The sequence below is a fragment of the Narcine bancroftii genome, chromosome 9 (genome assembly GCF_036971445.1).
Source record: "Narcine bancroftii isolate sNarBan1 chromosome 9, sNarBan1.hap1, whole genome shotgun sequence".
Classification (NCBI taxonomy): domain Eukaryota; kingdom Metazoa; phylum Chordata; class Chondrichthyes; order Torpediniformes; family Narcinidae; genus Narcine; species Narcine bancroftii.
Window position 1 is genome coordinate 114,922,340 of NC_091477.1, and position 27,930 is coordinate 114,950,269.

Genomic DNA, 27,930 nt, shown 5'->3' on the forward strand with positions numbered 1-27,930 from the left:
TTTGGGTCAATATCCCTCTAAATCTTTCCTGTTCATGTACTGTAGAGCTCGTCGAAAGAACCAAAGACTCGTAGAGCTCGTCTGTAGAGCTCGTCGAAAGAACCAAAGACTCGTAGAGCTCGTCTGTAGAGCTCGTCGAAAGAACCAAAGACTCGTAGAGCTCGTCTGTAGAGCTCGTCGAAAGAACCAAAGACTCGTAGAGCTCGTCTGTAGAGCTCGTCGAAAGAACCAAAGACTCGTAGAGCTCGTCTGTAGAGCTCGTCGAAAGAACCAAAGACTCGTAGAGCTCGTCTGTAGAGCTCGTCGAAAGAACCAAAGACTCGTAGAGCTCGTCTGTAGAGCTCGTCGAAAGAACCAAAGACTCGTAGAGCTCGTCTGTAGAGCTCGTCGAAAGAACCAAAGACTCGTAGAGCTCGTCTGTAGAGCTCGTCGAAAGAACCAAAGACTCGTAGAGCTCGTCTGTAGAGCTCGTCGAAAGAACCAAAGACTCGTAGAGCTCGTCTGTAGAGCTCGTCGAAAGAACCAAAGACTCGTAGAGCTCGTCTGTAGAGCTCGTCGAAAGAACCAAAGACTCGTAGAGCTCGTCTGTAGAGCTCGTCGAAAGAACCAAAGACTCGTAGAGCTCGTCTGTAGAGCTCGTCGAAAGAACCAAAGACTCGTAGAGCTCGTCTGTAGAGCTCGTCGAAAGAACCAAAGACTCGTAGAGCTCGTCTGTAGAGCTCGTCGAAAGAACCAAAGACTCGTAGAGCTCGTCTGTAGAGCTCGTCGAAAGAACCAAAGACTCGTAGAGCTCGTCTGTAGAGCTCGTCGAAAGAACCAAAGACTCGTAGAGCTCGAAAGAACCAAAGACTCGTAGAGCTCGTCTGTAGAGCTCGTCGAAAGAACCAAAGACTCGTAGAGCTCGTCTGTAGAGCTCGTCGAAAGAACCAAAGACTCGTAGAGCTCGTCTGTAGAGCTCGTCGAAGGAACCAAAGACTCGTAGAGCTCGTCTGTAGAGCTCGTCGAAGGAACCAAAGACTCGTAGAGCTCGTCTGTAGAGCTCGCCGAAGGAACCAAAGACTCGTAGAGCTCGTCTGTAGAGCTCGTCGAAAGAACCAAAGACTCGTAGAGCTCGTCTGTAGAGCTCGCCGAAGGAACCAAAGACTCGTAGAGCTCGTCTGTAGAGCTCGTCGAAAGAACCAAAGACTCGTAGAGCTCGTCTGTAGAGCTCGTCGAAAGAACCAAAGACTTGTAGAGCTCGTCTGTAGAGCTCGTCGAAAGAACCAAAGACTTGTTGATCCAAACCAAGGCTTTTATTAGCAAAAGACCGGAGCTCTTCACAGGTGGCTGACCAGTCCGGAATGATCCGACCTGGCTAGGGACACAACCCTTTAAGGCCCAGACAATAGGCGTGGCTTAGCTCTCAGGCAATCGCTGCAAGCACAGTCTAGATACGGTAACTATATACACGATGTACATTGGTGATAGATCAGTACTATCACATGTACCTGCCTAAATACCTTTTGAACGATACAATTGTGTTGACTTGCACCACTTCCTCAACCACCAGAACTCTCTGTGTGTAGGTGGTAATTGTAGCTTAACAAATGTGTCCTTTAACAATCATTTTAGCACATGCCATACTAAAGATCCTTTTTTTTAATATAGAGTGATCAATTTCTAGTCCTTGAAATTCTTTGACCTGCTGGGTGATGGAAACTGGATCATTGGAAGTATTTAAAGTGGAGGTAGACAAATATTTGATAGATTAATAGATTAAATATTTGATAGATGAATGAATTGAGGGGACTGGAAAAATGACACAAAAGAGGAGGCCAGCCTATATCAGTCATGATTATACTAAATGGTGGGACAAGATTGAAGGCACCCCCTCACATTTTCTTATGTTTTTGTGTTCTTGTGCAGTCCACATAATTCAGTCCATAAATTATTAGGGTGGAGCACCTTGTACTGAAGCTATTTTTCCAAATCCCTATGTGGCTACACAAAAGTTCTGAAAAAAATTTTGAATGCAAACTTGTATCTAGGAAAGGATTTTAATCTCAATAGGTTTATTTCCTCCATTGCTGTAATTTTTATTGCATCTTTCAGAATACAGTATATTATTATTATTATTTTCAAGCATCTTTTGGTGTATATTAGGTTTCAAAATTGTTTTCATTCTTTCTTGTCCATTATGCCTATTTAGAAAAAAATATGCATTTTATCTTGCATGATGCATTGTTCAAATTTCACAGCTACTTACAAAACTCCTCATTTGCCATACATCTTGTATTGTACTGACATATCCTGATGACACTATGGGCACAAGAGGCCTGATGAATCTGCATTGAAGTACATTGTGCAAGGCTGAATCCTATCCTTGGGGATTGTGCAAAGCCAAAGGAACCCTTGAAATTGCCCTTTCACTGTTCAGAACGGATTTCAAAAGCACTTGTGTGATGCGTGGGCTTGTTAGAGTTCAATCCAACTCTCTTCTATTTTTATGTCACTTGTTGTAAAGCATTAAAAAAATTGTGATGAGGTGGTACACACTGTATGAACATGTTATCCCTTTAGGTTTAGTCTTTGGACCTGAGTCATTCAAATGAACATTCAGAAAACTACAACATTTGAGATTTGTATTGACATTTGAATGCACAATAACAACATCTTTGATGAGGTGGCAAATTTATGACCAGATTAAAAGCTGGAAAACAAAAGATTTTGTCCAAAAGGACAAGTTATTAGCTAGACAGGATACATTTAATGAAGTAATAGATTCATAGAATATAGGTTGAGGAGTAGACAATTCAGCACTTTGAGCCTAAGCTAACATTCATATTGATCATGGCTGATCATGCAACCTCTGTATCCTATTCTTGCTTTCTCTCCATACCTCTTCAATCTCTTTAGCCATCAAGGCCACATCCTTTGAATATATCCAACAAACTGGGCTCAACAACTTTCCGTGGTAGCGAGCTCCATAAGTTCACAACCCTGAGTGAAGAGGTTTCTTATTGTCTCATGGCTAAATTGCTTCCTTGTTCAGGACCTCCCCAACATCAGGAACATTCTTTTTGCATCAAACCTGTCCAGTCCTGTCAGAATTCTATGTTCCCGTGAGATCCATTCTACTAAATGTAACGAGTTTTTCCCGAGTCTATCCAGCCTTCTTTCACACGTCAGTCGTCCCAGTCTGACTTACGATATACTTTCATTACTTAAAGGGGAATTTGAACATCATTATGTTCTGCCCTCACAAAGAAGGAACAACATTTTGGCAAATTAAAAGAGAAAGCAATACAGCATGAAAAAGGAGAATGGAATGAAGGAAGATAGAACACTTAGCAGAAAGTGGTATGTGAAGAAGGACCAGGAAGTTCTACCTATAAAGCTAAGGCTATAAAAAGTAAGCTATTGATTGAAATAAGAATCCCAGGCTAAAGGCTGTGATCTTATCTTGAAATTAACTTTGTGATTTTATAGTGAAGGGGAAATATTCACATGCAGGAATATTAACCCTGCTCAGAGGAAACATGCAGGGAAGATGCTTCTCCTGGCTGAGGTGTTTTGAATGAACAGCTACAGTTGAAGGTTACAGGATGAACGATTAAGGACTCAAACATTTCAGAAGGCTGCTGGACCTTTTAAGAAAGACACAGAAAATTTTCAAGCTGCTTGAGGCATCAAGCAGGGAGAAAGTGGGAATCTGGTATTGAAGCAGAAAATCAACCATGATTGTATTGAATAGAAGAGCTGATCTGAAAGACTTCAATATTCCTGTCTGTATGGATAAGCTTGAGATGTGAAAGAAAATTTTTTGATTAAACAGTGAAAGACCAATATGAATTAATTGGTGGATTAATTATGTTACAGTTCAAGTCTTGCCCATGCTTCAAGATAATAAACTATGTTTCAGTAGAGTTATCTCACATTTTTTGAGAAATATGTTCAGATCACATGGATCACATGATGAGGCCCATAAAATGAAATCCAGTAACAATGAAAGCAAAAGAACGAATAAGAAAAAATGTATTGCAAATAAATGTCAAAAATTGACATGATAAAAACGAAATGCCATAAATCTGGAGCATAACAGTCATTGCTACAAGAGCAAATGGTTGTCTGGCAAAGTACCACTCACGCATAATCTCAAGTGTCTGACGACTGAATAAAAACTTTAACTCTAGATATTTATAAATTTATATATTTATATTTGTAGCATCATGAGAAAACATTGATTTTGGCACAAACCCATTATTACCCATCTTAATTTTTCAGTATTTTTACAGAAAATTAATTTACTCTTGTCTTGTTTGAGGATCATGAAATGATATTGTTGAGTCCATATCCAATCACAGCTTTGTTTCAGGAAAAATGCTTTCCTAAATTATCATAGATGCAATTAATTGTTAACTGTGGGCATGTGCATGCATGTTTGAATACTACAGCACAGAAAACAGGCCATTCGGCCCTTCTAGAACATGCCAAAACATTATTCCATTGACCTGCACCCAGGCAATAAACCTCCAGACCTCTCCCATTCATGGAGCTATCCAATTTATTCTTAAGATTTAAGATTTAGCCCATATTCACCATGTCAGATGGCAGCTCATTCCACACTCCCACCATTCTCTGAGTAAATGTTCCCACTAAACCTTTCCCCTTTCACCCTAAAGCCATACCCTCTCATATTTATCTCTCCTAATCTAAGTGGAAAGAGCCTACCCGCATTTACTCTGTCCATACCCCTCATAATTTTGTAAACCTCTATCAAATCTCCCCTCATTCTTCTGCGCTCCAAGGAATAAAGTCCTAACCTGTTTAATCTTTCTCTGTAACTCAATTCTCGAAGACCCGGAAACATCCTAGTAAATCTTCTCGGCACACTTTCAATCTTACCTAGCTAAATTCAGTTGAATAACCAGTGCTTTGTAGAGACAATCATATGCACGAAACACTTTGTAAATGATTGTGTATTCAGTTTTATTATCTTACTTTCAGCCAAGCACACTTTGTGATTTATGATTGCTGTGTTGTCAATGTGTCATAGTATCAACTTCAGACTGTTGTAAAAATAAGCATTTATCACCACTGATTGCAATAAATTTGCAACCTAATCTTTAGAAATAAAGAGCTGCTTAAACTATTTTTTTCTAATAACCTCTTGACAACTCTTCAATGGATGTTATATATTGCAGTAGCATGCCCTTTGCAGATTATTCTAGTAGTTTATAACAGTGGGAAACTGACTGCCCTCAAAGACACAAAAAAAGTCTGTTTATGCAAACAATTCCATTCCAGTCAGCATAAAACTAGGTTATTCTAGATTTTATGAGACTGGAAATTATGTTGATAACTTTTAGTGCATGGAATTGGCTATTCTTAATGGTGATACATCTTGCGTTACTACTTCGATTGCCAAAAGAAAGGGTAGGAAAGACAAAAAGACCAAAAGGAACAGACACTGAGTGGTGATGAGTTAAATCAAAATCCACTTTGACAAAGATTGAAACGGACAGCAGTAGAGATTGATCCGGAAAAACAATTTTCATGAGCTGGAATAAGTAAAACATATTTTGTCATTAGTATCTCTGCAGGGACCCAAAAGCTTTTACTGTTTTAACTTTAAGTATTAATCAAGGAAATGGAATGATTCAAGGCTTTCCAGTTTGAAATAGCATTCAAGTTAAAATAAACAATAAAAAAGGAAGTTTTCTTTGAATTTTTAAAAAAAATACTGTATAAATAATAAAGAATGGTGAACAATGAAAAGATGGCATGGTCAGGAAGATGTTCACAAACTCACACCTAAATTGTGTTATCAGAACATTTGATTTGTAGAAGGTCTGAAATGTTCCTGCCTCTTCATGTATCTGTCCAAATGGCTCTATTAAATAGTACTGTGATATGTGCTTCTACTACCTTCCCCGGCAGCACATTCAAGGCACTGCAAAAACTTGACTTGAAAATCTCCTTTGAACCTTCTCCCCTCTCACCTTAAAACTATGCCCTTGAGTATCTTTGAAAAAGACTGTGACTGTCTATTCAAGTTATAGACCAATTCAGATCCATAATGAAACAATGAATTTGATAATGATGGGAGTATCTTGTCAAATACAGAAGTACCATGCGCCAGTGCACCAACGTTCTTATTTGCTGCAGCTAAACAGGTATATGAGAATCACACTCCTCAATAGTATAAAAACATGACCACAATATGTCAAGACAGTAAAACATACAATAAACATGAAAGGATGGAAACACCGTTCCAGTTAGTATAAGAAAAAATAAGTTATATTTCAGTAGTGCAGACCTTTGGTGGTCCTGGACTAGTCGATTGTTAACATTAGGCTAGTACGGAGAGGTTCAAGAGCCTGACAATTGTTGGGGGAATAAACTTCTCTTAAATCTGGAGGTGCTGGATTTCAGCCTTCTGTACTTTCTCCTTGAAGGCTGCAGTAAGATGGGGATCCTTTTAATGCCTTGAAGCTAGTATATCATTTTGCTCTTTCCCAGAGTTGAAATTTAAAAAAAACTAATGGAAAATCTGGCTGGGTAAATTTCTGATTGGATAGATGTTCTGGCAGCAGTCACACGAGTGAATTTGATGGCCAGAGAAGAAGGTTTGTATCACTTCAAATTAAGTGTATCTCCAGTGGTGAAGCAGTATCAGTGGAGGAAGGAATTAAGCTTTGCTTCCTTTAATTAATATTCACAATTTCCTTCCTGTGGTATCCATCAGAACAGTTGTAAATTATCACTGTGAGCTTCATGCATGCATGACAGACAACAAAAAGGAGAAAGAGAAGCAAATATATTTTGGCTTAATAAAGGAGGTAGCAGAAATAAGCATTTTCACTGCTTACAGCACCATAAATGAAATGGGAGCAGAAGTGGGCTCCTTAAGACTATTCCATTTATTTTGGCAAACCTGATCTTGGCCTGAACTCCATTTTCTGCTCTTTTCCTAATAGTGCATGACCTCTTATTGAGTCATTGTTAGTAAATCTGTCCATTTCAGCTTTAAATATATCCAGTGACTCTGCTTTCATGGGTCATTAGAATTGAAACTTTTAAGCTTATTGAGAGAATTCTTGTTTAATGCTATCTTAAAACTATGCCTGGTGATCCTGGATATCAAAAGGTCACAATTTCTCAGTAGCATCTCAGAATAAAATGAGCCAAAAACCATTTTGGCCACAATGTCCACGCTAGCAATTGGGGAGCTATCTTCTGTATTAATCCCATTTTCCTACAGTTAGTACATAGCTTTCTATGCCCAGGTGGTTCTATTGCTTGTGGAGACACTTCTTCAATGTTGCCAGTGGTTGTGCTTTTACCACTCCAGGTACTCACCACTCTCTAATATGCACTTCTCTGATCTCCTTTATATCTCCTATCCCTTATTATAAATTGTTTTATCTACCTCTTACATGGGGAAAAGTTTTTTTGAAATCTGACCTGACTATATCCCTCAAAATTCTATATGCCTCAATCACATTCCCTCTTAATCTCCTCTGATCTCGTGAAAATAGATCAGCCTGGCCAGTGTTTTCTTATAACCCAAGTAACATCCTGGTGAATCTCCTCAGCATTCTTCAATCCTCTCATAATCTTCCTATAGTGTGACGATCTGAACTGTATGCAGTCCTCCAGCTGAGGTCTCACCAAGTTTCATAAAGTTGGACTATAACCTCCTTGTGGTTACATTTGTTTTAATTTTTGAAAATTTAATAATTTAGACATACAGCACGGTAACAGGCCATTTTGGCTCACGAGACTGTGCTGCCCAATTGACCTACATCTCCGGTACATTTTGAATGGTGGGAAGGAAACCGGAGCCCTCTGGGGAAAGCTCACACAGACATGGGGAGAATGTACAAATTTCTTACAGGCACTGCGGGATTCAAACCCTGGTTCCAATCGCTAGCGGTGTAACAGCATCGCACTAACCCCTACACCAACCATGCTTCGCCCTGACTAATGAAATCTGATATCCCTAAGCCACCTTACCCATATTGTGTACTTGTGCTTCCACCTTTAGGGATCTTCAGACTTGAACATCTAAGTCCTTCTGTACCCCAATACTCCCTTGGATCCTATAATTCATGGTGTATATTCTTGCCTCTTTAGTACTGCCAAAATGTATCACCTCATATTTATCTGGATTAAATTCAATCTGCCATTTCACAGCCCAATTCATCAACACATCAATGTCACTCTCTAGCTTAGGGATGTCATCACACTATCAACAACTCTACTAAACTTGGTGAGATCTACAAATTTACTGATCACATCTAAATCATTCATAAAAATTACAAACAGCAAGTATTCCAGTACTGATCCCTGTGGAGCATCCCCAAAATAACCATCTACTATCACCCTGTGTCTACTATTGCCAAACCAATTTTGGATCCAATTTATCAACTTACTCAGGATCCCATGGGCCTAATCCTTATGTAATGTTCTCACATGTGAGAACTTATAAAAGGTTTTTGTCATAGACATTATCACAACAGCATAGAAGCAAGACTTTCAGGTCATCATGTCCATGCTGGCCAAGCTGTTCACCAAAACTAATCTTATTTGCTTTGTTTCAGCCCATTGCCCTCTATATACAGTATCATATAGAGTAACTACCTCAAAGCCTTCTAAATGTTTAAATGAAACCTACCTCTTTCCAGATCCTCTGGCAGCTCCCTCCATATCCCCACTACTCCCCCCCCCACCCCCTCCACCATTGTGAAAAATGTCTCTCAGGCAACTTGAACATTTTCCCCCTCACTTTAAACCAGTGGTTTTCAAACTGCCTCCCTATACTCACATTCCACCTTAAACATTATGATCACGGTTTCATAACGCCAAAGAAAATGGGCTAATGACATTCTTTTCCAAACAAAATATTTCAGTTAGAAGTCTAGAGCAGTAGTTCTCAACCTTTTTTTCCCACTCACATACCACCTTAAGCAATCCCTTACTAATCACAGAGCACTTATGACATAGGGATTGCTTAAGATGGGATGTGAGTTTAGGGGACAGTTTGAAAACCATTGCCTTAAATCTATGCCCTCTAATTTTAGATTCTCCTATACTGGGGGGAAAAAAATCTATGATTGTTTACTGTATATCTCTATTACCCTCTTTTAAGATCCCTCCTGAGCCTCCTACTCTGCAGGAAGAAAAGACCCAGCCTATCCAACCTCTCTTCTCAGTCTCAGTCCAGTAACTCTCTTAAGAAACTTTTCTATCTTAATTGTATCTTTCCGAAAGCTAGGTGACTAGAACTGCACACAATACTAAATGTGGTCTCACCAATAACTTCTACAGTAGTAACAAAAAGTCTTTGCGCCTATATCCTATGCCCTGAAGGCAGCGTGCCAACCACCTGCTTCATCACCCTGTCTGTGTCACCACTTTCATGGATCTCTGCACCTGTATCCCTCAGTCTCGCTGTTCTACAATGCTCTTCAGGACCCTTCCCTTCACTGTGTTAGTCCTGTCACATTTTAACTTAGTCATGTTTTAACTTACCAAAGAGTGAAATTTCATACAGACCCATTAAATTCTATCTTTTCTTCCTTAACTACTTTCCCATTTTATATCTGATTGTAGCCTTGGACAATGTTCTTCATTATCCATTATGCTACCAATATTGGTGTTACCTGAAGCCACTTTACCACTAAATTTGATGTCATCCATTTTATTGAAATTCACCTCAGAATCTTGCATCTTTCACCCCTCATTCTTCTAAATTTCAATGTGTGTGTATCAGTCCAGCTGCATAATAATTAATAACCCTGTCATCCCAGGAATCAACCATAGAATTTCAATGCTATTTTCTCCAAGCTAATTTCTATGAAAGAGGGTAACATCACTTTTCGCCACAATATATTTCATCTCCCAAATTTTTTTCCCACTTACTTAACATTTATATTCCTTTGCAGTGTGTGAAACACAAAAGTCTGCAGATGCTGTAAATGTAGAAAAAAACACACAAAAATGCTGGAGGAACTCAGCTGGTCTAGCAATGTCCATAGGAGGTAAAGATATATTACCGATGATTCGGGCCTGAGCCTTTCTCAAGATATAAGCAAAAATCTGACAGGCATCTTATTAAAGACAAGAAGGAGAAGAATGGGAGGGATCTAATAGCCAAAAGGTGTTAATTGGATATGATTGGAGGAAAGGTGAGAATTGATTTTGACTCTGTGAAAGGAGACAGAGGGAAAAAGGAAGAGAGAGAGACTGTGAGAGCTGGGGGAAAGGCAATGGGAAAGAAGATGGGGTAGGTATTTTAATGTAAACCAGAGAAGTCCATGTCATCTGGTTGGAGAGTGCCCAGACAGAAGGTGAGATGTTGTTCGTCCAATTTGCAGGTGGTCTCAGTCTGTCAGTACATTAGCACATGGACAAACTTGTCATCAAGGGAATGGGATGGGAAGGGGAATTGTAATGGGTGGTCACTTGGAGATCCAGCGGACAGAACCGAGGTGCTCAGCGGAAAGATCCTTTGCAGAACCTGCTGCTTTGAAGTTGCAAAATCTTTGGCCTTAAAACCATTTTGCATACATTTGATGAATCTCCTGATGGTGTCCTGGTTGACCTGTAAACATCAGTAAATTATTTTGATTACTTCCAATTTTAGTTCAACTTGGCACATCTAATGTTTACCTGGAATCTAAGTGCACTCTGGCCATTCCATGTAGGATCCTGAAGGCTTGGCAAATGAACTAACTTTAAAAATCACAATTAAATGAGGAGCAAAGCCCTTAAAAGATTGGCAAGATGATATGAATTTAGTACCCTCCAATCTTTCATTGAGGAATTGTTTCTGAATCATTTCACCTCAATTTTTATGTATATTGTATATCTAACTGCATTGCTGGGCATTCCATAACTTATCACATTCCTTCTACATAATTCACAGTTTCTATGCATGCAATGATTTCTGCTGGTGTGACGAACCCATATCTCAGAATGAGGTGAGACCACTCGGAGCCTGGGATGTCATCTGTGCAAACAACTGGGTTGGGATATTGGCTAGACACATTGAATATATGTGTCCCCTCTTTGTGGTTTCCCTTGCCTCCCATACCTCATGCTTGATAAATGTGAACCATGCAAGTTGTTACCATCAAGAAATCTGTCAGTAAAGATTTTTTGCAAGAATCAACATAGAAACTACACCAGCAATTTATTATCTGTTTTATTTTCAAATTTATGCAGGTCATTTTCCTTACCATACAAAGAAAAAGCAAACTAAAATGTTTCTGTCGGTATGTATTCTAATTCCAACATTTCTGCCTTCTGCTCCTTCACAGGGAATCTCCAAGCACTGAAGGTACCCTGTTTCTGTTTTGGTTTCTGAGGTGATTGACGAGACCAGTGTGGGAATGTGGATCTTTCCACAGATAGGACAGGAGGTGCCTGTCACTGGGGTGGGTGGTCAGTTTGTGAATTTATATGCTATAACCATTGATTACACAGGGGGTTATGCATGTTCTTGATGTATAGACTTGGTTTCTCAATCCTGTCCTCAATGCTTCTTCTGTGCTTCGAGCAGTCACATTATTGGGATCCCCAAAAGTTTGTGAGAATGTTTTACTTTCTCAATGAGACTTTGAATCTTTTTCTTATCTCTGGTAGCATGCCTTTTTCAAGAGTTTGCTCAGCATGTGTACCTGTCCAATAGAACTGACTGACATTTCCATCTATCTTGATATTGTCAGAAAATCTGGATACAATATAATTTCTTCGTTCAACAAAATCATGAATGGATTTTGTAAGAAGTTGTAATCTCAAAATGTTGATTAGTTAATCATTGAACCATCCGATATCGAGTTCCATTTCTGTAAACTTCATGACTGCTTGTGAACCTATTTTTCTCTTCTCTTATGTGGATGGCTATCTGATGCACACTTTTGTGTGGATTAGAATTTCCAGGCTGTTATATGGAAGCAGAGGCTAAAAGTTCTTCAGGTTCCATATTTTAAAAAATGGTTTTTTTTTAAATATATGTAAAATATAAAAAGAGATTGTAAAAATTGAGAACAAATTAATCAAGAGTGATTTGGTGAGAGCTGCAGCAGAATTAGCAATAATGCAAATTGTACCTTTATCAAAGCTATTTTTTTCCATAAGAGTTAATATTTATCATTTAGACATGAATGATTTTATCACTTTCACCAAAATAATGTTCTACTTCTCTCTTCCAAATGTAAGATCTTTTTGATGATATGTTATTTAGCCTTCGAAGGACCATCATGTCATAATGTACTTTGTAAATAAAAGGTGTAATATATAAAGCAAAAATAAATGCAATATGCATGATCTTTAAACATCAATTGACGCCCAAAAAAATGGTCTAAAAGCTTTGAAGGTTGAAGCAATCTGATACTGTACTCCAAAAACTGTTCCATATATGTGAGTCTGAAAGTGTCCACAGTTTATTTGATCTTAGACTACACCACAGCCAAAGTCAATTCCCTGCTCACCTTTGTCTGCTTGCATGCTTTCTAGAGTGCCTGTAGTATTGCATTGATACATACTGGAACCTCTTATTTTCCCTTTCCTCATCCCTAGTCATTGATACCAGTAGTTGTATCCTGGTTATACAACTTGAAATGCCACTTAATGCCTTTAACAAATGACCCATTAGATAGTTGAATAGTAGCTTCACCTCTCCTCCAATGCCGACCTTAATGACGAGATCCAACGTCATCTTAAATGCGCTGGAACAGTTTTTGGTCGTCTCTGAACAAGAGTCTTTCATGATCGGGACATCCAAATGGACACCAAGATGTTAGTGTGCAAAACAGTTAGTAATCCCAATGCTCATGCAGGCATCAGAAACCTTGACAACGTACCGGCAACATCAAAAGGTACTTGAAAAGTCCATCAATGCTGCCTTCAAAACATCTTAAATATCAGCTGGGAAAAAAGAACTAATATCAATGTGCTAAATCAAGCAAAAACAACAAGCATTGAAGCCTATGTCACTAGAACCAACTAAGATAGAAAGTCTGCCAAAACAAATCCTCTACTCTCACTTTAAAGAAGGTGAAGGTAAAAGAGATAAACAGCTGAAAAGATTTAAAGACATCTTAAGAGCCAACATGAAGAAATGTAACATCGACATCAGCAATTGGGAAACCAATGCCAAGGACAGGAAACTCTGGCAAACCATCATCCAAGAAGGAACAGCCAACTTTCGAAACCAACAGGTGTGCAGTATAGAGGAAAAGAGAGGCAGCAACAATCAAAGCCCAACCTGCCATCTGGAACTACCTGTCCTGAATGTGGAAGAACTTTCAAAGCCAAGATTAGATTCATAAGCCACCTGGGAGCCTATAAATAGATCAACGGAACAAAATCCAACATCTACGGCCATAATGATAGTAGCTTTAACTTGCTCTGGGCTACTTTGGTCTATTGTTTTCAGAAGTTATGAACAATTTATCAATTCAGAATCTAAGATGATCAGTGTGGTTCCCTGCATTGGTTCCTCAGATATGGAAGGAAGATTTTGTGCCAATTTTTAATTGTCCATCTTAATTAATTCAAACAAGTATAGAAGTAAATGGAAGTGAATTGTTTATTGTCACATGCACCATGGTATTCTGAAAAAAAAACTATTGTTTTGCATCTTTTTCAGGCAAGCACTGCAAAATAAAACAAAAGTGCAGAATATCATCTTTTAGAGTAAAAAGTTCATTAAAAACTGTGCAGGGGCAGTGCAAGAGGCTCATTCAATAGTCTTACAACTATGGAGAAGAAACTGTAATTGTAAGTGGCTTGGCTACTATTTGCAACTCATTATTAGCACTCTATTTCAGGAAAAACATGAAAGCCTCGGAAAAAGTTGACTGTAATTTTCAGGGATGAAATCCTTCAGATTCAAGGAGAGTCTGAGAAGCTGCGGTTCTTCTTCGTCAAGCAAAGAAAATCGAGAGAAAATTCAATGGAAGGGGTTAGAATCCTAAGGGATATACAGAAAGTAAGAGAGTTTTGTTTTTCTCCCCTTGGCAGAAAGTTTAAGAACCAAAGAGGCGCCTCAGAAATGAAGAGAACTTTTTTTTTAAATTCAGTGAGTAGTTAGGATCATGAATGCTTTGCCTGAAAAGAAGCATTTTTTTCATGGCTTGCAAAAGTGTATTGAGTAAACAATTGGAAGAAAAAAAACATTATATGGAAGGGAACCAACTGCAAAATTCAAGCATGAGTTCAATGGACCGAATGGGCTCATTCAGTGCTGTAATGTTTTTACAATTCTATTATTTGTTGGCAATGAGAATACAAATTAATTTGCTCAATAATGAAGAGGTAAACACACTTGTCTTGATTTGGCGGCAGTTTCATTGTTTGGCAAAGCACAGAGCATGAAGAAATAATTACCTGATGAATAACAACTATTGGGAAAGATTTTTGTGGAGTGCTTAAAGATATATTTTAAACAAAAATCTTATGCTTTGCAATTGATTATAATTTCATTAAACTGATGAGTAAAGTGGATCACATTGAAATGTACTGCATAAAATTAAGCAGGGCTGAAGGTTGTCTAATCCATTCTTCAAAAGCATCACTGCCTTATTGCATTCATTTATAGCTCCAACCGTGCGATGTGACAATGTCTTGTAGCTCATGAATTCAAGTGGTCATAACTACTCCTTAATTTATTATTGTGATTTTGACGATTTAATCATCCTCTTTGTGTTTCATTGTCTGTTATCAATTGTGACGCTTTTAAAGATGCCCCATTATTGTTGCACATGCAATTACCATTGCTAAGCATTAAAATCCACTGGATTTAAGTGTTTTATTAACTTCCTTCAGAGTTTATATCATAGTCCTTTATTAATAGCTCTTCACCAGTAAAATCTGCCATGTCTGCTGATTGTAAAAATTAATGAAACCCCTGTGACTTTGCTACATTTATAGGGAATGGTACTGCAGTTTTGTTATTCACTCTAACTGAACATATGACACATTCGTAAATTATGTTTATGACTTAACTTGTAATGTGAAACCCCAAGGCAAAGAATTGTAATAAGACGCCATGCAAATGTGGCTATGGTTTCTTATATTCTACTCCATGTTTACTTTGCAGTATCACCCTACCGTAATATTCAATACTGTATAGTGCCTGGAATATCTTTTAAGTTGCGATTGAAGGGACAATTATGTGCTTCAGAGAAAGTTAAGAGGGGCCAAATTGGATAGCCCTCAAAGAGAGGCGAGGTGATCGTGATGAGCGATTATTTGAAGCCTGCTGCTTTTGATGCAGGCAGCATGCCAACTTTGTGCTGTCTGCTAATTTACATGACTGTGGTGAGCAGTCATGCTCTTGAGTGGCTGCACTGATCAGCAGGAGGCCAATAACCTGTGCATCTAATGCCACTTCAAACTAGCCTACGGTATTTAAAGTCATCCAGCCCCTCTTAAAGGGGAGATTCATTGTGGCTGCAGCAGGTGAGGAACATCCTTGTAGAAGTCTCTCTGACCTGAAGAATAAACGTGTAACAGGAGGGAGCAGGCTGCAAGATCTTAGACGTTGCAATGGAGGCTTAGGTGGAAGAAGTGAGAAAAAGAGGTTTGTGTTGTATCCACTGGACTAACTATCCAAAGAAAGTAGGATCAGATCATCTTAACAAACCTTGTCAGAATTTGTTTCATGAGGAACTGGAGGCAGTGCAGCATGAGATTCCAGGAATCCCATGTGGTGTCAATATAATTAAGAGCTGCCAATCTTAACCATCTATACCAATAGTCTCAACAATCTTCTCTTCGCTATAGTTACCTTTCTCAATGATTTTCAGTGTCCTTCAATTAAAAATTTGATGGAGTCATATAAATGTTATCCATCCTGGTGCACTCAGTGTTACTGCACATTCTGAACCATTTGCCGTAGTACTCAATGTTGACAGGCATTATCAATATGCATTGCATGATGCCCACCAACGTTCTTGTGCAGAACTAGACAGAAAACATGGGGAAGAGTATGACCTTGCTCCTGTGAACAGAACAGTGCTAATCCACATTTTGTGTGGTTATTGTTAATGCAACGACCCATCAGCATATTTCAAGAGAATAGAAACATGCCACAATTTCCTTCTCAACTCATAATCTCTCTGAATTCCAACTTTCAGAATTGGGGCTTTCTTTCATCCATGCTCTCACCTTCCCTAATGCCCTTTTGGTGAGCCAAAAATTAACCTGTCGACTCTGTTGAAGGGACAGCAGATGGAAAAGCATATTCATGTCAAAGTAAATTAGTTGTCGATTGTGCACTATTATGTCCCCTTGGTGGCAGCTTCCCAATTTGGCTTTCTGGCATGACTGTTGTAGCTGTAGCTTGTCTTGTGGGATACTGCTTCCTTTCAGTGTATCTGAAGGAAACTGCATGCAACCTACATGGAGTCTTGCTGACAACACAGCATATCTAGTAGAGTTCTAGCACTTTGATGTAGCTGCATTGGCAAATTGGTGGAGGATAAAATTCAAGAATAGGATAATAGAAATTACAATATAGAAAGTAACCATTTAGCCCATCAGATCTTTGCTGATCGAAAAGACGTCCAACCTGATTCTGGTTTTTTTTTGCTTGGTCCACAGATCGCAACTTTTCAGGGACACATCCACGTAGATTTTGAACAACTGTTCAGAGGACCCCAACAGTGGCCCAAAGTAGCACCCCTGTCTCTGCTGTAATATTTTGTAAGTTGGCCAAACATCTCAAAAACTTTTAAAACCTTTTATCGGTCCTGCCAATTTCAAGAATCTATGGACAAACTCTGTTCCTTTACACATCTGGGTATCCTACCACATTTTGTACCTAAATCATTATCTCAGATAGATTTTTGAATTCCATTTAATATTTTTGTGCTCAGTCACCAAGTCCCTTGATATTTTTGTTCAGCCTGGAACTTGTATTGGTTTAATTGGCCATCACTTGCTGGTTCCTTCTTGTCTTGATGTGATTCCTCAGAGAGATGATGATCCATTTTAGTGGCACAGGGAAAATCCTTCTTCCACTGAATTCTGTCACAAGCAGTTATACTAATGAAGGTGCTTAAACTTAAACTGGGTGTAGAATATTATGGTTCATCTGTATTCCTCACTGGCAATATGAATGGTATCAATACCAGAAACTTGCCTCATTCAGTAAAATTTCTTGATTTTTGAAACAGAGAGCAGATTTTTTTTTTTAATTTGCTTTGATTCAAACCTTAGCATACAGGAACACTGTGACATAAAATTATTTGACATGGTCTTAGAAGTTTATTGAATCATAGCCAGTGCAATTTCAAATGATCTCCCCTCAGTATTCAACACACTGAGGAGGATTATAAAGGAGGATTTAATGGGATAATATCTTGATTATAATGAGATAGAACTAGTAGTAGTTCCATATATTTGCCATCCTCTGTGTAAAAAGAAAATCTCATCACTCAGAATTCCTTTAAATTGTTCTCCTCTCACTTTAAATCAGTGCCCTTTGGTTCTAGGCATCCGTGCAATGGGAAAAGGAATCTGACATCCTATCCTTTCTCTGTCTCTCCTAATTTTGCAATTATCTACAAGGTCATCCACTCCGTCTTTTATTACCAATGAGAATAAACCAAATCCAATCCCTCTTCATATTTACAGCCCTCAATTCCAGGTGGCACCCTGGCAAATTTCCTTTGACGCCACCATATTGTTCCTGCAGTGTAGTGACCAGATATGTAATTAATGATTCATACAACTGTATCGCAATGTCCCAACTATAATATTCAATGACTCAGTCTATGAAGGCAAGCTAACCAAATCCCTTTTCATTATCCTATCACTTTCAGAGAGCAATAAGCTTGCAACCCTAGGTCTCTGTACTTCAGTGTTCCTAACACCTCCGCCATTTACTCTGTATGGCCCTTCAAATTTACAATTCACCTTCTACTTGTCTGGAATAAATTCAATCTGCCATATCTCTGCTCATCTTTGCACCTAATCCATGCCCTACTGTGTCTATAAACAACCTTTTTCATTACTTGTATACAGTAAGTCTCCTAGTATCCGGCAGCTATGGAGATTGATGGATGCCAGGCAAGTGAATTTTCCAGTTGCTTGAGATTGTGTATTGTGTAATTAGAGAAGGGTGACTAACGGTAACTAAACGTGAGGTGTGCCAATTTTAAACTTCCACACTTTTTACCTATTTATTTTTTGTGATTTTTTAAAAACTGGTTGCTCAAGTTGCTGGTTGCTTGAATTCTGGACCACAGAGGTTTTACTGTATATAGAAATGTGTGTGCGTGTGCGTGTGAATGTGCGTGTGCATGTGTGTGTGTGTGTGTGTGTGTGTGTGTGTGTGTGTGAGTGTGTGTGTGTTTGTGTGTGTGTGTGTGTCTGTGTATGTGTGTGTCTGTCTGTGTGTGTGTCTGTGTGTGTGTGTGTGTCTCTGTGTGTGTGTGTGTGTGTGTCTGTGTGTGTGTGTGTGTGTGTGTGTCTGTGTGTGTGTGTGTGTGTATGTGTGAGTGTGTGTGTGTGTGTGTGTGTGTGTGTGTGTGTGTGTGTGTGTACCCAATATAATCTTTATACATCCTTGTAATTTATCACATTACTGATTTTGAGTGAGAAAAAAAATAATCATCCACCATTTCGCCCTGCCTCCTATCATCCAGTAAATGTTGGATTCAGCTTACCAGTATTCCAGAGATCCCTTTTGACTTGTTCTTTACCTTGGAATTGTAGAATGGTTATTACAGAGGGGGCTCATTGGTTCCTTGTGCTCATGTTAACCTTCTTTCAGAACAACTTACTAGCTAAGTCTCCTGGCCTTTTTTTGGTCAGGAAACATTAGGGGGAGTATGGGGAATGAGCTGTCAGCAGAGGTGGTGGATCCAGGTTTAATTTCAACATTCAGGAGAACTTTGATGGGACCAGGAAGAACAAATAGTTTGGCACAGTCATGTTGGCCACGTTTTGGCACTGTTCTATACTAAAGATATTGCATAGGTTGTCTCAAAACAAATGAATCTGCTTAACCTTGTAGCCAATTTACAGAAATAGAAAAAATTGTATTTTTTGAAGTTATAACTCAATAGGTAATCAAGTTATACATCTGTGAATTATCTATTTTGTTTCAGTGTTGCAATTGTATAGAAGTGGCATGAATAATTGTGTTAATTTCAGAATGGTGAATTTAAAAAAATCTAAAACTAAAACAAGTTATTTTAGTTTCTTCAGCAACAACCTAGGAAATAGTACGAGACCATTTGGTGGAGTTTATTCCTTTTTATAACTTGGCAAGATCCTTCACTTAAGACAGCAATGATATAATCCAATGACCTTCTTAATGCAGGACTGTAATTACGAATCTACTTGGTTACAGTGAACATTCCCCTGATCCCTGAAGAACTGTCACCACAGCCAACAGAGGAGAAAATTATTTTGTTACTGTTCATGGCTTCCTAATAATAAGGCTGGACTGTATTTCAAATAGTGAAATCTTCCTAAAATTATATGAGATTTAATTGTTACATTTTTTAGTGTAATTTCAAATTAATTCAAATATTTACTGCTGGACATTTCTGTGCTTCATTAAATGAAGACTGTATTTTTCTCACTTGAATCTGGCTAGAACTTGATATTCTAAATTTGTAGCTGATATTCTTCCTTGCTTAGCTCCTCTGTATGGGTGATGAAGGTGCTCAGCTTTTGAACACATTAGATGGGTTACACAGCTTCACAATGATGGTGTGTGAAATAATATAGCCACAGGGAGTGTATTAATATGACAATTTTCTAATTATGTGTTGCAAATAGAGTTGGCACTGTAAATTGTAATATAAACAAATTCATATTAAAATATACACACAAACCAAACCTAAGGTGATTCCAGCATGCATTCAGATACAAATTCTTTGCTATACCTGCCTTATGCTGAACAAATATAATAATGTAGTCTATTCCAGAAAGAAAAAAGAATGATGTTAGCAAGAAGGTGAAAGTGCATTATTAAATTACAGCAGATGGAAGCTTTCAGCTAACTTCATAAAAATGTTTCATGCTTTATCATGTGAACCTAATGAAATACATCCATGGCTGGAATCAGACATACATATATCTCATCAATTTTTTTTGTGATTTGTGGATTTTATTTATTGTTCAGTATTTTTAGCAAACATAAAAGTTGCCAGTTGGGTATCAGGAAATATTTGTTGAATATAGGGTAAACATCTGGGCAACGATATTAAGTCATTGCTCATGGTATTACCAGTGATCATAGAATTAAGGGAGGAGAGTTTGGAAACATTAGTGCAGCTTTACTTAGTCTTGAAAATGTTAAGGGTGAATTGTAAGCCCTTTCAAGTTTCTTGGTGGTTCTCATAGAATAGAGAAAAAAATTATATAGTGAGATAAATCTGTATAGATTTTTCTGATCATTCACCTCAAAAAAGAATTTTACTTTCTACCACCATGGACGTTAATTTTCAAACTATATGCACCATTTTCTATTTTAAATTCCTAGACATTCATCTGGATCTTTCAATTTATTTTTGACATCTTTGACATTGAGTTAACTTGGCATAGAGCAGTTATGTGCACTTTCTGGGTGACTTTGGGAAACTCGCATCCTCATTGATCAGCAAGTATCGTATTTTCAATTCCATTTTTACCAAGTACAAAACTCCACCAAATATTGTTTGTAGTGGTGCAATACACATAGCAATTGTGAGATTTAATCTTCATTGAGCCAACAGATGATCTTGTTTCAGTCTTCAGAAAAACGTGTCTGGTCTCTATTCTCGCACTTGCATTAACGTAGATGTCTCTACACCTCTGCAACTTAAAACATGTTTAATTTCAAACATTTTTTCAGTTCTGATGAACAATTATGGTTGCCTTCAAATATTAATGTTCTTGAGATGCTGCTTAACCTGGTAATATTTCCAATGCTATTGCTTTCCTGGTGTAGTTGACTCATTGGCTGAACCTTCACACCCTCTCCCACTATTCATTCATTATTGATAACACATCCAAGCAACTAGAAGAAAGGTACCTTGCATATTTTCATAACTCCTTTTAAGAGTTGGCTGTATGTATCACATTGTTGTATTCCACTATAATGACTAGAAATTTTGCAACACATCAACAGAGAACGCTAGAACATCACATACAATGATCAATGGAACTAGAGGTATGCAGTCAGAGAGTTACACAGCATAGAAAGCCCTTTTGACCCATTGCCTATATGCAAACCATCATGCCTTTCCATACTAATCTGATTTGCCTGGGTTAACCCTCTGGACTCCGTGTCCCTGTTTTCAGGGATTACCAACAAACAGATATACTCTGTGTCCCAGTATTCAGGGACTACCAACAAGTGCATATACTCTGTTTTATCTTTGGCTTGGCTTTGCGGACGAAGATTTATGGAGGGGGTAAAAAGTCCACGTCAGCTGCAGGCTCGTTTGTGGCTGACAAGTCCGATGCGGGACAGGCAGACACGATTGCAGCGGTTGTGTTAGGTCTGCTTTGTTCATGAATGAGTGAGACAAACACCAGACTGAGTCGAAATCAGGGTTCTTTGTTCTTTATTACCGGATTGTAACACTTGCAACTAACAATGTTAGTCGGAGAATGCATTCTGCCGTTATCAGCAAAATGGTGATTTTTTTATACCCTTGGATATGTGCTTAGAACATCATCATATCATTACTTGTCCAATGACTAAAACTGTTGCTATCCTTTCCCTGCTAGCTTCCTGCCTCTCAATCCATCAATGTCTCTCTTATCTTGTAAGTACAAGGATGCATTCACATCTTGTTACATCCCTGCACAGGGTAACTCCTTACACATTCCCATCTCATGATGTTTTACCTTACAGTTGCAAGGGAAAATTGGTTGGTTGGGGTTGGGTGTTGGGTTTTTCCTCCTTTGCCTTTTGTCAGTGAGGTGGGCTCTGCGGTCTTCTTCAAAGGAGGTTGCTGCCCGCCAAACTGTGAGGCGCCAAGATGCACGGTTTGAGGCGTTATCAGCCCACTGGCGGTGGTCAATGTGGCAGGCACCAAGAGATTTCTTTAGGCAGTCCTTGTACCTTTTCTTTGGTGCACCTCTGTCACGGTGGCCAGTGGAGAGCTCGCCATATAACACGATCTTGGGAAGGCGATGGTCCTCCATTCTGGAGACGTGACCCATCCAGCGCAGCTGGATCTTCAGCAGCGTGGGCTCGATGCTGTCGACCTCTGCCATCTCGAGTACTTCGACGTTAGGGGTGTAAGCGCTCCAATGGATGTTGAGGATGGAGCGGAGACAACGCTGGTGGAAGCGTTCTAGGAGCCGTAGGTGGTGCCGGTAGATGACCCATGATTCGGTGCCGAACAGGAGTGTGGGTATGACAACGGCTCTGTATACGCTTATCTTTGTGAGGTTTTTCAGTTGGTTGTTTTTCCAGACTCTTTTGTGTAGTCTTCCAAAGGCGCTATTTGCCTTGGCGAGTCTGTTGTCTATCTCATTGTCGATCCTTGCATCTGATGAAATGGTGCAGCCGAGATAGGTAAACTGGTTGACCGTTTTGAGTTTTGTGTGCCCGATGGAGATGTGGGGGGGCTGGTAGTCATGGTGGGGAGCTGGCTGATGGAGGACCTCAGTTTTCTTCAGGCTGACTTCCAGGCCAAACATTTTGGCAGTTTCCGCAAAGCAGGACGTCAAGCGCTGAAGAGCTGGCTCTGAATATACCCAACCACTAGCTGGTTCATAGTGATTTTTATCTTTTCATACTGTAGTTTATCCATGGGCCCAGTCTGGAAGTATATGTGATGAAAAGTTAAAAATGGCTGGAGTCCAAAAGATTAATTCTATATCCCCCTTTGCCTTGTTCAATTAAGCATCTGTCTAGATGTTTGTTAAATGTTGTCATTGTTCCTTCCTCCTCCATCTCCTCTGGCAGGTTCAAATTACAGCTACATTTTCTGTGAAAAAAATGACCACTCAGGTCCCCAGTGGACTACTACCCTCTCACATTTATCCTATGCCCTTTACTTCTAAATCGGTGGTTCTCAACCTTGTCCTTTCCACTCACATACCACTTTAAGAATTCCCTGTGCCATAAGTGCTCTGTGATTAGTAAGAGATTACTTCAGGTGGTATGTGCATGGAAAGAGAACGTTTGAAAACGACTGTTTTAATCATACCTAATTGACTCGTGTGCACAGTTTCATAACTCGAAAGGAAATGGGCCATTTTCTCTCAAGCAAAATATTTCAGTAACAATTGAGTCTAGAGCAGTGATTCTCAACCTTCCCATCCCATTCACATACCAATCCCTTACTAACCACAGAGCACTTATGGCATAGGGATTACTTAAAGTGGTATGTGAGTGGAAAGGTTGAGAACCGCTGTTCTAGACAGAATTGGACAGAAACAGGTTCAGGCTATCTTCCTCATCTATGCCTCCTGTAGTTTATTATACTGCCATCACATCACCTTGTAGCCTCTTTTGCTCGAGGGAAAACAGACCCATCTAATCTAATCTCTCTTTATAACTCTAGCCCTCCAATCCAAGCCACAAAATCTTTCCTGCACTCTCTCCGTTTTAAACACTTCCAACCAGTAGCATGGTGACAAACTGCACACAATACTCCAAGTGCAGCCTAACCAACTTTTTGTACAACGGTAACATGATGTCACAACTCTTTCGCTTAATACTTGGCCAATAATGGCAAGCATGCCATATGACTTTTTCACCAACTTATCTACCTGAAGGAACTATGTTATTGTATCCCAAGTTCTCTCGGTTCAACAACACTCTCCAGAGTCCTGCCATTAACTCTGTATGTCCTGCTGTGGCTCAACTTCCAAAATGCATGATTTCACATTTGTATGAACTTAATTCCATCACCAATTCACTTGCCCCACTTTCTGAGTTGATTTCTCCTGTTGTATTGTTAGACCAACCTCCTTCACTGTCCACTACACCTCTAATTTTCCTGCCATCTGCATTCTGATGTAAACCGCTAATATATATTACAAACAACAGAGGACCCAGAACCCTATGGCATACAACTGATCATTGGCCTCTAATTAAAAAAACCTTCAGTACCATCCACTGACTCCCACCACCAAGCCAATATTGTATCCATTTGGCAAGCTCACCCAATTTCTCATGGGTTCTAACATTCCAATAGGCTACCATCTGAGACCACATCAAAGGTCCATGTCGACAATATCTGCCACCATGTCCTCATCAATCCTCTTGGTCATCTCTTAAAGAAAATCAGTAAAAATTGTGAGACAATTTCCCTATGCACAAAGTCCCTAATCGGCATTTTGTTTTCCAGACGCAAATACAGTATATCCTGTCTCTTAGAATCCTTTCCAATAACTTTCCTACCACTGATGCAAGCCTCACAGGCTTATAGTTCCTACTCTCTTTCTTGAACAATATCGACTAGCCGACAATCTTCAGGTACCTCCCCTGTGAAAAACAAAGAAATAAAAATCTCTAGCAGACAAAGAATTGCAGGAGGAACTCAATAGGTCAGATGACATCCATGGGTACAGATAGTTAGTCAATGTTTCGAATCAGAATTAATTATCAATACTAAGTTAAAGAGGCAGAAAGAAGTTTGGGAAGGGTCCAGAGGTGAGTGACTATATGACGGAAAGTTTGAGAGGTGAGAAACAGATAGAGGAAAAAACCATTATGAAGGGAAGTAAAAGTTAAAGGGAGAAAAAAAATAAGTACAGGCATATGTAAAGAAGAGATGGAAAAGGTGGAATCGTATGGGGGGTAGGGGTTACCCAACATTAGCAGAATTAATGTTCATGCTGTTAGTTTTTTTTTAATTTTATTTTTGTTTATGCCATTAGTTTTAAAGCTGTCCAGGAGGAATACAATGTGTTGATCCTCAAGCTTATGTTTAGCCTTGCTCTGACAATGGATGAGGCCAAGGACAGACATGTCAATCAAGGAATGGCTGAAGGAACTAAAATAATTTGCCATCTTCTGGGGTCCCATCCTTGGCTTCTTTCCCCATTTATAACTGCAATTTTGGCTTTTAAAAAAATCTTCATAAAGACTTGAAGCGTAGACTGAATATTTCTATCCATGGGCGCTGTCTGACCTGTAGAGGTCCTCCAGCAATCCTTTGCCCGCTCAAGATTTCAGTATAATAATTCCCTGATGGACAATTTTCAACCATAGAACCCTAGAACATTGCAGCATAGAAAGCAGGCCATTTGGCCCTTCTGGTCTGTGCCAAACTATTATTCTGCCTCGCCCTTATCCCTCCAACCCCTCCCATTCATGTACCCATCCAAAATGTTCTTGAGTTAAAATTGAGCCCACATTCACTTTGGCTGGCAGCTCATTCCACACTCCTACCACACTTTGTGTGAAGAAGTTCCCCCTAATGCTCCCCCTAAACTTCTCTTCTTTCACCCTTAACCCATATCCTCTAGTTTGTATCTATCCTAACCTCCGTGGAAAAAGCAAACTTACATTTACTCTGTCTATTCCCATCATAATTTTGTACCCTTCCACCAAATCTCCCCTCATTCTTTTATGCTCTGAGGATTAAAGACCTAGACCAGTGGTTCACACCTTTTTTTTTCCACTCACATACCAATTGAAGTAATCCTTATGCCATAAGTGCTCTGTGATTAGTAAGGGATTGCTTAAGATGGGATGTGGGTGGAAAGAAAAAGTTTGAAAACCACTGTTTTAATCGAACCTCATTGACTCGTTATGGGCACAGTTTCAGAACTCCAAAGGAAAAGGGCCAATGACCATTTTTCTCAAGCAAAATATTTCAGTAACAATTGGGTCTAGAGAAGTGATGCTCCCTTCCCTCCCCACTCACATCCCACCTTAAGCAATCCCTTACTAATCACAGATCACCGATGGCATAGGTTGAGAACCACTGATCTAACCTGTTTAACCTCTCCCTGTAATCCAGTTTCTTGTCCTGGCAACATCTGGTAAATCTTCTCTTCACTTTCTCAAGCCCGGCAGCAACATAAATTCACCAAGACAAATGGTTACTTAAACAAGTTTCTTTTAATTTTCTTTACACATAAAAACAGGATCAAACTTTAACTTATTACTATTAACTTAACCTAATTTAACACCCTTCTAATTCTAAGATCATGTGTATGTAAAGTGTATAAGTTCAGAAAAGTTATTTGATTCACAGTCCAATCTCACTTCTCACACCTTCAAGTTCACCGGTATCAGGCAATTCTTATACTGTGCACAGAATTTAATATTTAAGAATTTTCACCAAGCCCTGGTGCTTAAAGGTAATTGGTTACCACTCAGGAAGGTTCTTGTTGATTTCAGAGAGAGATTTGTTGCTCATTGGACACACACAAATTGATTCCCTCTGATCAGCCACTTCAGTGTCTTGCCGAAGAAACTTTCCCCATCAGGTTTTTCCAAATGACATCTCTTCTTCTGCAGGTCACCACAGAGTTCCTTTTGTTTCTCTTATTTCAGGTGAAAGACTCTAGCCAGCCATTTCCACAAGGGCTTTCATCAAGCTGAACTCAGAACTCACAACCCATCTTGAAAATGGGGTTTTAAACAAGCTGCCAGCTTGTCATGACTGCAGAACCCTAACCCTAACCCTCTCTCTCTCTCTCTCTGCTTGCAAAATCCACATGACCTTCTTTGAACAGCAAACCAAAACCAGACAGATTGCAGCACCGGACCCACTCTTCTGAGTCTGTTCATCTGTTGCTTTCAAAACAATAATCCACTACTCCACAGCATGTCCAATTATCACCTACTTGTGAAGTCTCTATAAGTACTCTTCAAAGTTTTTGCAAAGGCACTCAGAGCCTGGACTGTCTGGCTTGAGCAGAGGTCTGGCATTTTAAATGAAATCTGTTTTGTGAAATGTTTGTGTTTGTTTGTGACCTACACTAAACCCCCACAATCTATCTCCTTCAAAAACATATCTATATACAATATAAAATATGATATAATCTGTCACATTACCACTGCATGCAAAATACAATGTACCTAAACTATCGTAATGGAACTACTGCAAGTTTAGTTCATTCAAATGTTTTGACTACATTTTCGAGAATACAAAAGCTTCATCTAATAAGTAGCTCTTTTAAAATGACTGAAGTAAAATCAAATGTTCTGTGTTGGTTTTCTGAAATATTGAGATGCCTTTTTTTTTGCTTTCTGCTACAGTCCCTCTCATGGGATAGTCAACTATTACATGTGTGACCTTTACATTAAGCTGATGGATTGTAACAAGTATGCTATTGACTATTTTCTTTTGGTACAGATATGTTAACAACTCTTCTGGGGACACCAAAGTAGTTGAGAAAGCTGCTTTGACATTGGATAGAATAACACTTTTTAAAGTTTATTGAACAGTTTATTAGATCTAATTTTGAAAAAAAAAATCTTCTATAAATATCAGTTTTATACTGGGATAGATCAAAAATATAATTCCAGTATGTAATAGATTGCTAAACATAATGCATGCTTTATTTGCACCATCGCCATTGAATTTAGCCATACTAAATTGTAATGGTGAGTGTTTATCACATTTTATGTGGTCTCCCAATGCTCTGTGGGTTTGAAGTGTTATCAAATTACTCATACAAGATTACATAATATTATCTTAGCCATCCAAGAAGTTTAAATATAAAACAAACCTCATGGATATCTTTATAAAAATAACTGGAATCTAATAATGTCAATAAGTCATTATTTCAAAAATGACTAGTTTTGTGTTCTAAGTCACACAATCTCATCTTTTATGAGCGATTTCCAAAAAAATAAACCGTGAAGGTTATCTCTGGGGAAATCTGCAAACTCTTGATGCATACTTTCCTCTCTTTCTGAATAAGATCATAAATGGAAACAAAGAAATTATGTTTTTGAACTCTTAAGTGCAAACTTTAACAGAATGAAGAATTTAGCATGCTTGGGACTGCTAC

General features: G+C 38.8%; 1 protein-coding gene across 1 annotated transcript in view; it reads right to left on the bottom strand.

Annotated features, from left to right (window-relative positions):
• Nucleotides 1-12,561, bottom strand: part of LOC138743608 (zinc finger protein ZIC 4-like) — a 50,676-nt gene extending 38,115 nt beyond the window's left edge. The window contains 2 exon segments of the mRNA XM_069899123.1: nucleotides 41-1,269; nucleotides 12,480-12,561. Of these exon segments, the coding sequence (XP_069755224.1) occupies nucleotides 41-1,269; nucleotides 12,480-12,561 (1,311 nt within the window).
• Between the last annotated feature and the right edge of the window lie 15,369 nt (nucleotides 12,562-27,930).